At 48.8% G+C, this 14,898-nt stretch overlaps 1 protein-coding gene and 3 non-coding genes across 4 annotated transcripts in view; 3 read left to right on the forward strand and 1 right to left on the reverse strand.

Annotated features, from left to right (window-relative positions):
• The window catches only part of LOC135819172 (uncharacterized), a 49,957-nt gene that overhangs the window by 21,873 nt on the left and 13,186 nt on the right, over window positions 1–14,898 (reverse strand). The window contains exons 4-7 of the mRNA XM_065332331.1: window positions 14,167–14,273; window positions 13,630–13,702; window positions 10,411–10,562; window positions 9,823–9,987 (exon numbers count right to left, since the gene is read on the reverse strand). Coding sequence (XP_065188403.1) covers window positions 9,823–9,987; window positions 10,411–10,562; window positions 13,630–13,702; window positions 14,167–14,273 — 497 coding nt within the window. The remainder of the gene's footprint in view (window positions 1–9,822; window positions 9,988–10,410; window positions 10,563–13,629; window positions 13,703–14,166; window positions 14,274–14,898) is intronic.
• On the forward strand, window positions 479–562 carry Trnal-cag (transfer RNA leucine (anticodon CAG)). Its single transcript has one exon. It is a non-coding gene; the product is annotated as a tRNA-Leu (tRNA).
• Window positions 1,278–1,361, forward strand: Trnal-cag (transfer RNA leucine (anticodon CAG)). The gene has a single exon. It is a non-coding gene; the product is annotated as a tRNA-Leu (tRNA).
• On the forward strand, window positions 7,966–8,049 carry Trnal-cag (transfer RNA leucine (anticodon CAG)). Its single transcript has one exon. It is a non-coding gene; the product is annotated as a tRNA-Leu (tRNA).

The following is a 14,898-nucleotide window of genomic DNA, read 5'->3' on the forward strand; positions in this document are numbered from 1 at the left end:
CCATTTCGTAGCCCAGTGTTCGCAGGTAAAGGGCTGCGTTTGTTTTTAGCTACCTGGTAGAGTAGAGTAGAGTCACTCTACCGATAGAGGTAGATGGTAGAGGTAAGTGCACGAACGCTGTTCTACCGGATTTAGTAGTTAACACGATAATTATGTACCTGAAATGTTTCTCTTATGTATGGAGTTGTGTACAAATCCTTGATCTTGCTAGAAATCCCGCAGCTCTACCAACTTCTACCGGCTTCTGCCAACTTTTTCCTGGTAGAGCCGGTAGAGGAAAGTAGAATCTACCCTTTTGAGTAGAAAAGAACCAACACCTCTTCCGAAAGAAGTAGTTTCCACCCAAACGTGTAGATCAAAAACGAACGCCCCCTAGGACTGCGCAATGCCCGGCGCGTATTTGAGTGACATGACTGGATTTCCTTGCACAGTAGTGTACATGTGCGAAGGACACCGCTACTAGGAGGTCAGTGTGCATGTCAGGATGGCCGAGTGGTCTAAGGCGCTGCGTTCAGGTCGCAGTCTACTTCTGTAGGCGTGGGTTCGAATCCCACTTCTGACATCCGCATCTTTTTTTAAGGATTTTTTGTTCTGTTTCGCGCCACCCTTAAATATTCGATGCAATGAATGAGGGCGGGTGAAAAAAATAAAAAAGCCATCGAAAAAAGACACTGTACGTGCATTGCATTTTGTACAGTGGAGCTGAAGACCCGGCACTCACTGTTCATGTTAGTACTAGTTTATGTATATTAATTCACAATTGCGTATCATACATGAGGTGTTCATTTCAACACAATGAATGTCGCAAAGTAAGTTTATTGCACGCGAGTGGTAACAACTGGCCAAACCGTGTCAGCATTATTAGCTGGATGGGAAGGCACGCTTCTGCCATGCTTGTGGTCCGGACACGGGCGGCATGATGATTGCGTGGCCCGCAGCCCAGCTTACACACAATGTAACAGGTACATGCATGTGAGCTGAGTACCGTCATGTTCACATTTTTTTAACTCCGGCTGTGAAATACACGCGTGCGGGGGACGCGAAACATAGAAAAAATGGTGTGGCCTTAGTTACACACTGCTGGCTGTCAACTACTGTGCTGCTCAATGAAATCCAGTCGGGTCTCTTAAGTTTGTGCCTTGCGCCATTCCGCAGCCCAGTGTTTGCAGGTCTAGGGCTGCGCAACGCCCGGCACGTACTTGAGTGACATGACTGGATTTCATTGAACAGTAGTGTACATGTCCGAAGGACACCGCTACTGGGAAGTCTGTGTGCGTGTCAGGATGGCCGAGTGGTCTAAGGCGCTGCGTTCAGGTCGCAGTCTACTTCTGTAGGCGTGGGTTCGAATCCCACTTCTGACATCAACATCTTTTTTAAGATTTTTTTAAATTGAAATCATAGGCGGGAACAGGTTGTGCCAAGAGAACATAACATACCGGTAGCCTCATAGGGGGCGTCAGTGTTTGATCTACGGGTTATTTGGGTAGAAACTACTTCTAGTGTTGAAACGAGCGTATCTATAACAAACGAGCGATCAGTTCCACTAACGAGCAAGCTATCGAGCGAGCTAACGAGTTTCATGGATGGGGCAAATATGATTTTTTGAATATATTTTTTCCAAGTTCGATTTTTTCAGCTGGTTCAAATTATCACCGCCGGCATTTGGGGTTGCTGCTGCTTCACTTCGGACTGCTGTTTTGTGTCGAGATGTCTTTTCAGCGCCGTCGTTGAGTAGCCTTTGTAAGAATAAACCGTTTTGCAAAGATAGCAAGTAGCCCTGGTCTTCGCTGCATCGCGGGAGAAAACTTCCAAACGACTGAGCGTAACTGAGCGTAACTTTCACTCAAATGGAGAGGTGACCCAAGCATATCCTGCGACAGGTCAGCAGATGTGGAACAAGACATCAGTAGAGTCCACCAAAACTACAACGACAACTGAAACAACTCAAGTGTCGTGCAGGCATACAGTCACTGTAATTAGCTGCGAGTGATTTTCACTTTGCGCGGGACTGGACTCTCGATCGACCAGAGAGTCGTAAAATATTTTTCGACTCCCCGGTCGACATGTACTGCCATGTGTACGGAGTACGGTGTACGGTGTTCGTTAGTGCAAACGAGCTGGCCGCACAAACGAGCCGAGTTTCTGGCGAGCGAGCTAACGAGTACCCGGTGAGATCGTTTCAACACTAACTACTTCGATGGGTTCCTTTTTTCTACTCAAAAGAGTAGATTTCTACGTTTCCCTACCGGCTCTACCAGGTTTGAAGCTGGTAGAGGTTGCTAGAAGTTGGTAGAGGTATGGGATCTCCAGCAAGATCAAAGAGTTGTACAAAACTCCATAGGGAAGAGAAACATTACACGTACATAATTATTGTGAAAAATACTAAATACCGTAGGACAGCGTTTGTGCACTTAGGAGTGGCCGGAAAACACAGTCCTGAACCGTACGGGATTTTAACACGTAGAGCTTTCTCTACAGGTAGAGAAACGGCAAATGCACCCTTAGCACAGTACAGTGCAGGCAACTGAAATCCGACCCCTGAGCGGTGAGTTCACATTCTAGCGGTCTCTACTTCGTAGTTTTACAATCCCGTGTTGGGTCTTTGCGATGTGAGCGCACCGCTCAGGGGTCGGATTTCAGTTGCCAGCAGTGTATGTCTGAAGATCACGGATAGTAGGGAGGTTTAGTTCCCACGTAACGGAAACGCGTACGTGGGTGATCCACGTAAAGTGGATGAAGGGCACCTACGTTGCAATGTTGTGTTTAGTCACACGGAACAAACAAAAGCATGAAGCGAAAGGCCCAAACCTGGTCAAAGACGAAGCTACCCGGGCCTAAGAAGCTCATAGAATATTTTGATTTCGTGCTTCGGAAACTTCTTCAGCTGAGCACCCTCACAGCTCGCACAATGCGCTCCATTCTGATTTTCACCCACGTTCTGGCGGAACGTGGGTGAGCCTCCATACACGGTATGTCGTGACTCAGAAAACGTCTGTACGTGGGTCACTGAGTAGTGTAGTGGTTCTACAAACGCACCAAAGACATCTTGTAACTAGCTTCGTTACTACAAATCACAAGTGTGTGGGAATACAGAGAACGGCAGAGAGATCAAAGGAAAAGCCAGGCAGGCAAGTACAGCTAAAGTGCGTACGGTACAACTGGCATGTCGCACAGCGCGGCCGGATGAATGCATACATGTTACATAAAAGGATACAATGACAAACAGTGGGATGTGCATCCACTACATCTCCCCTCTGAGATTAAACAGGCTATAATAGAGAAGATGAGGAGTCCAAAGACTATTCGATAATGTAGGTATTGTTTGTAGAACAAGTTGCAGTGAAAGAGTGATGTGCAGAGACGACGGCAGATACGTCTCGGCACGTTGCTGAATTAGCATGATTCAATGAGGCGGTTGACAGGCTGAGGAGCTCTAGCAGAGCGACGGACTGGATCAGCTGCTGTGCCACCGTACTCAACCTCGACTGTCGGCTTCTCTGCTTCTAGCAGTGGCAGTCGGATCAAGTGACGACGATTGCGGCGAACAGTAGAGTGACCAGACTCAACGAGGTAAGAACGATTGGACACTTGCTCTACTATCTTGCCCTCCCGTTCGAGATCGGTGATGAATACACGGTCATGAAGCTGTAGAGTCGCGAGAGGCTTAGCTGCATGCCGTTGGTCGTAGTGCAACTTCTGCTGTTCCTGGGACTGAGTTTCCGATTCCAGAATACTAGGGAGATCAGGCCATTTCGGTTCCAGCTGTTCAGTCGTTGCAGGTAGACCGGTACGGAGCTGGCGGCCATACAACAGCTGACATGGGGCATAGCCGTTGCTCAGCGGTGTCGTGCGGTAAGCCAAGAGTGCATCTTGCAGGCTTTCGGCCTTCCGCAGGAGATTCTTGGCGGTGCGAACTGCACGTTCCGCTTCGCCATTCGACTGAGGATAATGTGGACTGGAAGTGCGATGGGTGATGTCGTTTGCTGTGCAGAACTCAGTAAACGCTTCGCTGGCAAACTGAGGACCGTTGTCTGTAACCAAGGTGGACGGGAAACCATGCTCGGCACAGATGCGGTGCAGATGCTTGATGACAGCAATCGAGGTTGTGGCAGTCAGCGGTACGACATCGAGGTAACGCGAGAGATAGTCAACAATGACGAGGTAAGTCGTGCCGTTGAATTCCATCAGATCTGCACCAACCGTGTGCCACGGCAGTGTTGGGCGTTGGACGGGTTGCAGTGGTTCGGTCGACTGGACGCGGTGTTTGGTGCACACTTCACACGTAGCGACCATCGTGTCGATTTGCCTTGACAAGCCTGGCCACCAAATGGAATGGCGGGCGCGAGACTTGCACTTCGTTGCACCTTGATGTCCCTCGTGGAGCTTCTCGAGCATCTCAGGCTGCAGAGAGGGTGGCATGACAATGCGGAAGCCATGGTACAGCACACCTTGCTCACAGGACAGTAACTGGCGTTCATGGAAGTATGGGCGCACAGTGTCGTCGACATCACGTGGGTTGCACGGCCATCCGTGTTGGACAAAGTGGAGGACTTGCTTGAGCGTCTCATCTTGTGTGGTGGCGTCAGCAATGTCACGGGCTTTACCATCCGACACGATCTCGCCGATGTAAGATGCGAGGTTGATGCTGATCTCGTCTTGGAGACTAGGCGTGTCGTCACAGGCGAGCGGAGCGCGAGACAGAGCATCGGCAACAACTAGCTCTTTGCCAGGGACATACACGGCGGCTGGATTGTACGTGAGCAGGCGCATCAGGAGGCGTTGACATCGCATCGGGACACGGTTCAAATCACGCGTATTGATCAGCGGGATGAGTGGTTTGTGATCCGTCTGGACAGTGAGGGATGAGTTGCCGTAAATGTAGCCGTGGAATCGCTCACAAGCCCAGACAACAGCCAAGCACTCCTTCTCGATCTGCGCGTACTGTTGCTCAGTAGTGGTGAGGCTGCGTGAGGCAAATGCAATGGGGCGCATTCCGTCGTCATGCTCCTGCAATAGGACAGCTCCCAAGCCGTAACTGCTGGCATCAGCGCTGATGACCGTGGGCTTGGTTGGGTCGAAGAACGTGAGGCAGGGCGCATTGGTTGCAAGCTGTTTGAGCTTGTCCAGGGCCTGTTGTTGTGTAGCAGACCACTCCCATGCGGTGTCATGCCCCAGTAGAAGACGCAGTGGAGCGCTGACTTCCGAGAGATTGGGAATGAAGCGTGACATGAACGCGAACATGCCGAGAATGCGCTTCAGTTCCGTGACGTTCTTGGGCGGCTTCAGATTAGCGACGCTGGACACTCTCGCTGGGTCAGGGTGGAGACCTTTGGCGGAGAAGATGTGACCAAGGAACTTCACTTCGGCCTGACGCTTGTGACATTTCGTCATGTTCAGCGTGACGTTGGCTTTCTGCAGGATGTCTAGTACGGCAGCTAGGTTACGGTCGTGTTCTTCTCGCGTACGGCCAGAGACAATGATATCGTCCATGTAGACGAACACGCCGGGGAGCTGGTCCAGAAGGTTGGTGAGACGCTTCTGGAAAATCTCAGGTGCTGATGTGATGCCGAATGGCAGTCGCTTGAAGTAGAACCTGCCGAACGGCGTGATGAAGGTGGTCAAACGGGCAGAGTCGGGACTGAGTGGGACTTGCCAGAATCCGTTAGCAGTGTCCAATGTCGTGAACACAGTCGCTCCGGCCAGTGAAGACAGGGCATCTTCTAACGTTGGCAGCTGAAATGTCTCCCGCTTGACAGACGCATTAAGACGCTTCAGGTCGACACAGATGCGTACCTTGCCGTTAGGTTTGAGGACGGGCACCATAGGCGAACACCAGTCTGTGGGTTCGTCGACACGCGCAATGATGTCGCCATCTTCCATGCGGTGCAGTTCTTCACGTACTTTCGAATACAGGTGATGAGGAACTCTGCGAGCTGTCAGGCAGTGATACGGTGTGGCGTCGGAAGTTAAGTGAATCTGCGCAGCAGGACCAACCATACACTGTACGAGTGGGACTGGACCTTGCACTTCAGCCAGACGCTGGACTAGACCCAGTGCTGTGCACGCAGATCGGCTGAGCAGGCTAGTGCTGGCACCATCTAGAACAAAGATGGGTATGGTAGTGGACTGAGATTGAAAGGAGCAGTGAGCCTCAAATACACCCAGGACCTGCATAGTCTGGTCATTCGCTCCTCTCAGCTGGGCACTAGTAGCAGCTAAGGACGGCTTGGGCTGCAGTGTATTGTATGATTGCACGGACATGGTAGAGACATCAGCTCCAGTATCTAGCTTGAACTGGACTACACTCTTTCCGATAGCTAGATCTGCCAACCAGGGTGAATCACTTACACTTTGTGCGCACGTCGTGTGGCCAACAAATAGAGAGTCCGGAGAGTCGTTCGTGACGGCAGAGGTGGACGGTTTCGATCGGCAAACTCGCGCGAAGTGGTTGCGCTTGCCACAGGCTTTGCAGCACTGGCCTCTGGCTGGGCACTGATCGCGTTGCGAGTGGTGGCTTCCACCACAGTTCGGGCACTTCGATTCGGTCGCAGGCGGCGTTGCTGCAGATTTGTAGCTACCATGCGGTCTGCTCTTCGGCATAGATCGACCACCATGGTGCGACTGGACAGCTGAGGCTGAGGCATCATCGTCTGAAATCGAGCTGGCGGCGGCCAAGCCACTGCGCGATTGGGCTGCAACCTGTTGCTGGACAGTTTCGGCGTGCCGTGCGAACGCAACAACTTTGGCGAGAGTTTGCTCGCTCTTGTCTTTCATCTGCAGCTCCCGACTCACCCGCTTGTCCAGCATGTGGGCGACGAAGCGGTCTCTGATACGCTCATCCTTCGTGCCAGCAAACTCACAATACTCTGCAGCTTTGTACAGAGCACGGACAAACTCCTCTACGGTCTGGCCGGGTTGTTGTACAAGCTGTTCAAATTTAGCTCGTTCATGAACAACATTGGTAGAGGGGCGGAAGTACGTGTCGAAAGCACTGACGACCTCGTCATATTTCTTCTTGTCGTCCTCGGATAGTCCGAGTTGGTACTCGAACAAGGAGTCGGCGTTGGGTCCGAGAGCATACAACAAAGTGGCCACCTGAGTTTCTCCCGGGTCGGAACTCAGTTTGGTGGCGGCACGAAAACGGGTGAAACGGAGTTTCCACGCGGGCCACTGGTCCGGTGAGCTGAAGTCGAAAGGCGCTGGAGGGTTGAAACGAGCCATCACCGCTCACGAGGCCAAAGACTACAGGAAAACCACTTCTGACACCATGTAGTGGTTCTACAAACGCACCAAAGACATCTTGTAACTAGCTTCGTTACTACAAATCACAAGTGTGTGGGAATACAGAGAACGGCAGAGAGATCAAAGGAAAAGCCAGGCAGGCAAGTACAGCTAAAGTGCGTACGGTACAACTGGCATGTCGCACAGCGCGGCCGGATGAATGCATACATGTTACATAAAAGGATACAATGACAAACAGTGGGATGTGCATCCACTACAAGTATCACGTGGTACACACACGTAAAGTACCCACGGATTACGTTGGACTAAACCTCCCTACAGTCCATTCATTGGAAACTGGCACCCTAACTTTTTGATGTCTCCTGTACATAGCTGTAGATATCGTGAAAACAACAGTACATCCTGCATTGTGTGACCCGTGCAATTACTCCTAGCCACATTTGAGGCCAGAAAAGTCCAAGAACAGGGAAATAGAAATTCAGCCAGGTTTTACAAAATTGGGACAGGTATGCCATGGCAAAATGTGTTGAGAAGCAGATCCAAAACCCAGATTTTTGATATTTTAAGTGGGTTTTTGATCCTCAATCCGGCCCAAATCGGACTTTCAAAAGCCAGCGGGCCAGTTTCCGATGAATGGACTATAGTACTGCCCCACCAGGCCAGGTATACCGGGTAGTCTGTGTGCATGACGGATACTGCCCCACCAGGGTGGCCTTTGTGCAGGTCAGGATGGCCGAGTGGTCTAAGGCGCTGCGTTCAGGTCGCAGTCTACTTCTGTAGGCGTGGGTTTGAATCCCACTTCTGACATCAACGTCTTTTTTTACACATACCCACCTCAATTCAACAATAATCCCACTTCTGATATCATTTTTTTTAAATTAACCCTTTATGGACTGCCAAATTTGTACAGGAAAGAAGCGACATGTGAAAATCAGTAATAACTCGAAATCGGTGTACAGTCTGTATCGGCTATAGAGTGACCGGATATAAGAATATATCGGCTACAGTGATATTGGTACGAAATATCAAAAGCAAAACGTATTTCATCCAGTAAAAATATCACTATAACCAATATTATCGGATGTAATGATATATCGGATATTATGATGGCAACAAAGAATCAAAACATGCAGAACACACTATACTATTATCGGCTATAGTGATCACTTTAAAAAAATACATGTAGCAATAATATCAAAGGCCCTATTTTTTTACTTTCTTCACGTTGCTTAATTTTATAGTGATACATGTACATGTACATAACAGAATTTTTTATGGAAATGCGGGCACTGTCAACTATGCAGCATACTCATTTGTCAAAACGCCATGTTGGAAGTATTTCCTTGCCTTTCATGTATCGATCGAAAAAAGAAAAGAAATTGATCGTATCGCAATAGTGATGCATCGGTTATAGTGATAAAATCACGGAAATCAAAAGGGTACGCTATAGCCGATACAGACTGTACATTAGCCAATACAACACCATACATTTTCGGAAAGTAGATAGGATAAGCTGTCCACCATCATCATCCTCGCCGCCGCTCTCTAGCAGTATCAGCAAATCCATCAGATAAATAGTTTTCTTGAATTTCTGGGATATCATCATCACTATCACTGTCCACTTCGAACTCGTCGTCATCAGACTCGTCAAGTGGGTCGTCAGAACTGTCCTCGTCAGAGTTCCAGTTCAGAATCATGCCGATGGCATCGTCTGCATCCATGCGGAGGACGTTTCCGCGTCGTGCCATGACAGTACTCGTACTGCAATTTTAGTTCTGCATGCTCGCGCAAGCTCTCAATTTTTCTTCTTGCGCGGCCGATTTGGTTAACATTTTGACTAGGGACCCCCGGCGAATTTAGCACCATTGGAAAGATATGGATTTCGTCTTTCGATTTGTGTAAAAAATATCGCCGAAAACGTGCGGTGCGCCCAGAAAAATCCGCGTTTCAAGTTTCGATCTTATTAGATCGAAACTCGTACAGTCCGTCCACAAAGGGTTAACCCACTTCAACAATATCAGTGTGATGTAGTGTCCCCAGCGGAGAATATTCGCATAATCTTTACCGGTACACATCCCGCATTTTTGCTGCAGCAGACAAGACTTTTATAGCTCCGGCCGGCTCCAACTCCCGGATGAGACCCCACGGTCAATGTTGGCTAGCAGCCTGGAGATTGTCGCCGTATTACCTTATTTTAATCTGTTATTAAGTACACAGGCAATGCTGCCTTATTACCAGAGACCATAGCTATCTGATTGATCTAAGGGGTTGTCGCAACAGTTTTTTTGTCACCCCTGAAACGAACATCATTCGGCGGGGGGGGGGGGGGGGGGGGGGAGCCAAAATCACAAGTCGACCGACACTGTACATATGACATGTACATGCATGCGATTTTCGTCATCCAACATAGCAAGCTGCGTTCATTTCAGGGGGGGGGGGGGGGGGGGGTACGAAAGGAAAGATGTTTGTTTCAGGGACGACAAACACTTTTGCGACTATCCCTAAACAGAAACCACCAGTAGTTGGGGGCATGTAACAGACACACAGGCACACACAAGCACATGTCTCTAAAGCACTCACCAGATGTCGGCTGGTTTGGACCGCTGTCCGGTGGCTAGTACTTCTGGCGATGTCCAGCGGATCGGGAATACACGGTCGTTGACGGAAGCTGGACACGAGCCCGACTCACACTCCCGAGCCAGGCCGAAGTCGGCTATGCGCAGTCCTCCCTTGCGATCTATCAGGATGTATTCAGCGACCACAGTCAAGGACTATACAATTGTACGATTAGGCGAGAACACAGCAGTATTTCAATAGAGTCAAGAACTAATTAGTTCGGTGAATTTGTCCGACTGGAGCAAAACTGTGATCAGGAGATGTGAGGCATCAATTATGTCATTGGCACTACTTATGCACAACATGTTTTATCCCTTTACGGGCAGTTTACCATCACTTTCTGGTTCTTTGCTAAATCTAGGCGTTCAAAAGACGGAAATCTTACACTAGGGATATGAACCTGGTTATCCTCGCCATACGGCAACAACCACCTAGGCTGACTAGGAATGCCACCACTACAGCAGCAAACAATACACGTTAGTATATCGAGCAACAGCAACAGCAGCAGCAGCAGCAGCAGCAGAAGCAGCAGCAAGGGAGGAATGTGAGGATATATTACGTGCGGCCAGGTCACAATGGATGATGTTCTTTGCGTGCATGAATTCCATGCCCTGCGCCACCTCCAACACACGCGACAGCTGCAACTTGACTGTGTTGATCATACCGTCATTGAGCTGAGCAAGAAACGGGGCTGACATCAACTCCTGCAGACGCATTCATACACACACACACACACACACACACACACACACACACACACACACACACACACACACACACACAGGAAGATGAAAGATAGGAAGAGAAAGAGAAAGAGATTACGACACCTGGATATACACAATAAGCAGAGGGAAGGACTTGTAAAGAACTGGAAATACCGTGTGGAACACCCTGTGGAAAGCATCGGAAACGGAGCCAGAAAAAAGTCATAGAACAGTAGTGGCAAAGGAAGCTGATACCAGCAGCGGTATGTCAGCTAAATCAACCACTGTCCTAGCAGTCCAGTGGTATAGACAGCCATGTTGTAGTGCGTTATTCACAGCCATGTTGTAGTGCGTTATTCACAGCCATGTTGTAGTGCGTTATTCACAGCCATGTTGTAGTGCGTTATTCACAGCCATGTTGTAGTGCGTTATTCACAGCCATGTTGTAGTGCGTTATTCACAGCCATGTTGTAGTGCGTTATTCACAGCCATGTTGTAGTGCGTTATTCACAGCCATGTTGTAGTGCGTTATTCACAGCCATGTTGTAGTGCGTTATTCACAGCCATGTTGTAGTGCGTTATTCACAGCCATGTTGTAGTGCGTTATTCACAGCCATGTTGTAGTGCGTTATTCACAGCCATGTTGTAGTGCGTTATTCACAGCCATGTTGTAGTGCGTTATTCACAGCCATGTTGTAGTGCGTTATTCACAGCCATGTTGTAGTGCGTTATTCACAGCCATGTTGTAGTGCGTTATTCACAGCCATGTTGTAGTGCGTTATTCACAGCCATGTTGTAGTGCGTTATTCACAGCCATGTTGTAGTGCGTTATTCACAGCCATGTTGTAGTGCGTTATTCACAGCCATGTTGTAGTGCGTTATTCACAGCCATGTTGTAGTGCGTTATTCACAGCCATGTTGTAGTGCGTTATTCACAGCCATGTTGTAGTGCGTTATTCACAGCCATGTTGTAGTGCGTTATTCACAGCCATGTTGTAGTGCGTTATTCACAGCCATGTTGTAGTGCGTTATTCACAGCCATGTTGTAGTGCGTTATTCACAGCCATGTTGTAGTGCGTTATTCACAGCCATGTTGTAGTGCGTTATTCACAGCCATGTTGTAGTGCGTTATTCACAGCCATGTTGTAGTGCGTTATTCACAGCCATGTTGTAGTGCGTTATTCACAGCCATGTTGTAGTGCGTTATTCACAGCCATGTTGTAGTGCGTTATTCACAGCCATGTTGTAGTGCGTTATTCACAGCCATGTTGTAGTGCGTTATTCACAGCCATGTTGTAGTGCGTTATTCTGCGTACGTATTGTGTACATGTTGTTGCTGCATGCATGGGGAGTGTTGCGGTGCAGAAAAGAGTCACCGTCTTGATTTCATCATGTCCAGGTGTGTTTCCGTCGTCTCCTGGTTAAATAGTCTTTTCTGAACGGCAATTGCCTGAGTGCGGAGATGGCACCGAGCTGGGAGCAGTAAGAACAATCGAGTTACATGTACAAGAGTATGATATCAACGGGAGCCCAGCACAATACACATGTAGCCAGCAAGCGGTTACTACACTGCCGCAATCTCTGTGCTACCCTCTTTTCTGGGTACCAGCCACACCGTGTCAGTTCTTCCGCACCAAGCAGAAATCTACCACGCAATTCTAAACACAGATTTCAGCGGCATAATGTTCTACCAGAGAGTTGAAAATAGCAATGACTAACTTTAGGGTTCACGGCTTGCCACTAAAAGCACCCGTCACGTGCGCCTCCATTTTGGATTATGGACGCGCGCTACAGGCCGCGACAGGGCCTATCGAAGTAAAAAAAATTAATATCGACTCGAAGTCTAGCCGGAGAGCGTACTTTTTGAATTTTTCCTTGGCTTCAGTGGCTTCACTTCACTCGGGCTTTGCATTTTTTTGACTGACCTGGACTTGATGATGGCGGCGGTGGCGGTCTTGGCGAAAGATCCAGCTCCATCTGAGACACTCTGTCGTCTTTTCTTATCTGCTGAGGTTCTGGCAAAGCGCAGCTGCATCGAACCTGACTAGATGTAGCTGCACGCATCCTTTGTTTGCCCTGCAAATCTCGATCTGTTGCTCTTCTTGCTGTTTGGCCGCTGATGCCATGGAAGAAAATATTCTTCCTGTAAAGAGGCCGAAACTGAGCTAGGGCACGTCAAGATATCTAGGGTATACAAAGAAAAAGACTCCATCGTCGGGATTGGAAGTATCCAGCACGGCTGTTCCGAGCGCTGCTGCTCTTGTTATTCTTCTTCTTCAGAAATTCTCCACGCCTTGTCGGCCAAAGTACGCGCGCGCGTGCACGGAAAATAGATGCGCTGAGCCGTTTCTTGTTCGATTTTGACAAATAATGGCTTGTTGTTTTGCTCTCGACCTTGGCTATCCTTCTACCGTTCAGTATTTTACGGAAACGCAACGGCTCCCCCTGTTTTTTTAGCCGAACTTTGGCCAAAGTTACTGGAAAACCCGGAACTCGTTTGAAAAAATACGAACGGTGGAAGTCTTGGAACGTCTTTCGTGCGTGTGGATTCAAAAATTCAGGCAGTTTGAGCCAACCGTAATGAATCCCGTAGAGTTGAAAGTGAGTGATATTGATGGGAAAATGCGATTTGAGCACTGACCGATTGTGTGGGACAGTATATGCACGCGCCTGTCACGTGCATGATGTAGCTGGCGACGCTAGCATGCCAATCCGTGAACCCTAAACTTGGGTGAATGTTTCACAATGCCTACAGTAAAACCTGTGTTTTCCGGACCCTGTACAAAGCAAAATCCTGGATTGGTCGGACAAATTTTCATGCACCAATGTGCCGTGGATCAAATGCGCATCCATCGATCAAGCGGAATCCTGTCATATCAGGACAGTTTCCACTGCACCAAGGGCGTCCGGGTAGGGCAGGTTTTTCCGCAGTTACCATCCTGGTTCAAGTTTCGGCAAATCAATTTGATTCAATACATGAAGAAAGATATTCTGCGTGCAGAAAAAGGATTCTAGACTGACTTTGGCTGCTAGGCTAGTGGTAAGTGCGGTATCTTCAATTCCCTACCATCACAAGAAAGCAAGGCTCCACCATCAGAGCAACGGCTCTCAGCGGCAGAATGTTGCCGTGTTGAAGGCGACTGCAAAGACAAACACAACAACGGGAAGATGGTGGTTTGGCAGTATATAGTAAGCAGGGACGGCACAAACGGTATGACCAGTACAGTTCGTCCATGATACATCCATGGTCCGCACTATTCATCCGAAAGAGCAATGAAAGAGCACTAAAACATGCCCTATTGGTCGAAAATGAATTTTTGCCCTGGGGACACCCCAACCCCCCTCCCCTCTTGTACCGCCGCTACTCACTGCTATGTGACGCCCCGGTTAAGCATGCCAGCCCATAAGGAAGCCATCACTCTGGTAAGACAGACAGTGACACTCAAGGGTGAACACTCTGAGACATGAGTCGTGATGCAAGATTAGTAGATTACCAAACCTCATGGCATGCACTGTGCTGTATTGGATCTGATCTGGTGCAACAAGGGGAAATCCCCAGGCAAAGCTACATGCCAAATAAGCAAGCCTCGGGATTGGGCCTTACCGCATGATGGAAGCCTCGCGATGGAAGCTTTGGACGATGTGCTGTTCACAGTTGGGTCGCAGTGTTTTTACAGCTACCGGTACTCCATCCCATGTGCCAATGTACACCTGTCATGGAGGCAGAGTACAGGACACAGGTGTATGGGCGCACATGCACATAAACGCATATGCAGGCATGCACGAACATACAAACATGCGCGCACGCACACAGTGACACACACACACACACACACACACACACACACACACACACACACACACACACACACACACACACACACACACACACACACACACACACACACACACACACACACACACACACACACACACACACACACACACACACACACACACACACACACACACACACACACACACACACACACACACACACACACACACACACACACACACACACACACACACACACACACACACACACACACACACACACACACACACACACACACACACACACACACACACACACACACACACACATACACACAGACACACACACACGTAGTGGGAGCAAGTCACCACTGTGAATACGTAACTGATCTAATTAAACAACTCAATGTCTATTGCACTACTGTAAGACATGTATATATAACGAGGAAGTAAATCTAACGTTTTAACAGATGACATTTCTTCTTTATGATAAGTTCTGCTGAGGTCGTTATGCCTCGTATGTGTTATATCCGTATATGCCTGAAGACTGCAAGATTGT

The sequence above is a fragment of the Sycon ciliatum genome, chromosome 6 (assembly GCF_964019385.1).
Source record: "Sycon ciliatum chromosome 6, ocSycCili1.1, whole genome shotgun sequence".
In the NCBI taxonomy this organism is placed as follows: Eukaryota; Metazoa; Porifera; class Calcarea; order Leucosolenida; family Sycettidae; genus Sycon; species Sycon ciliatum.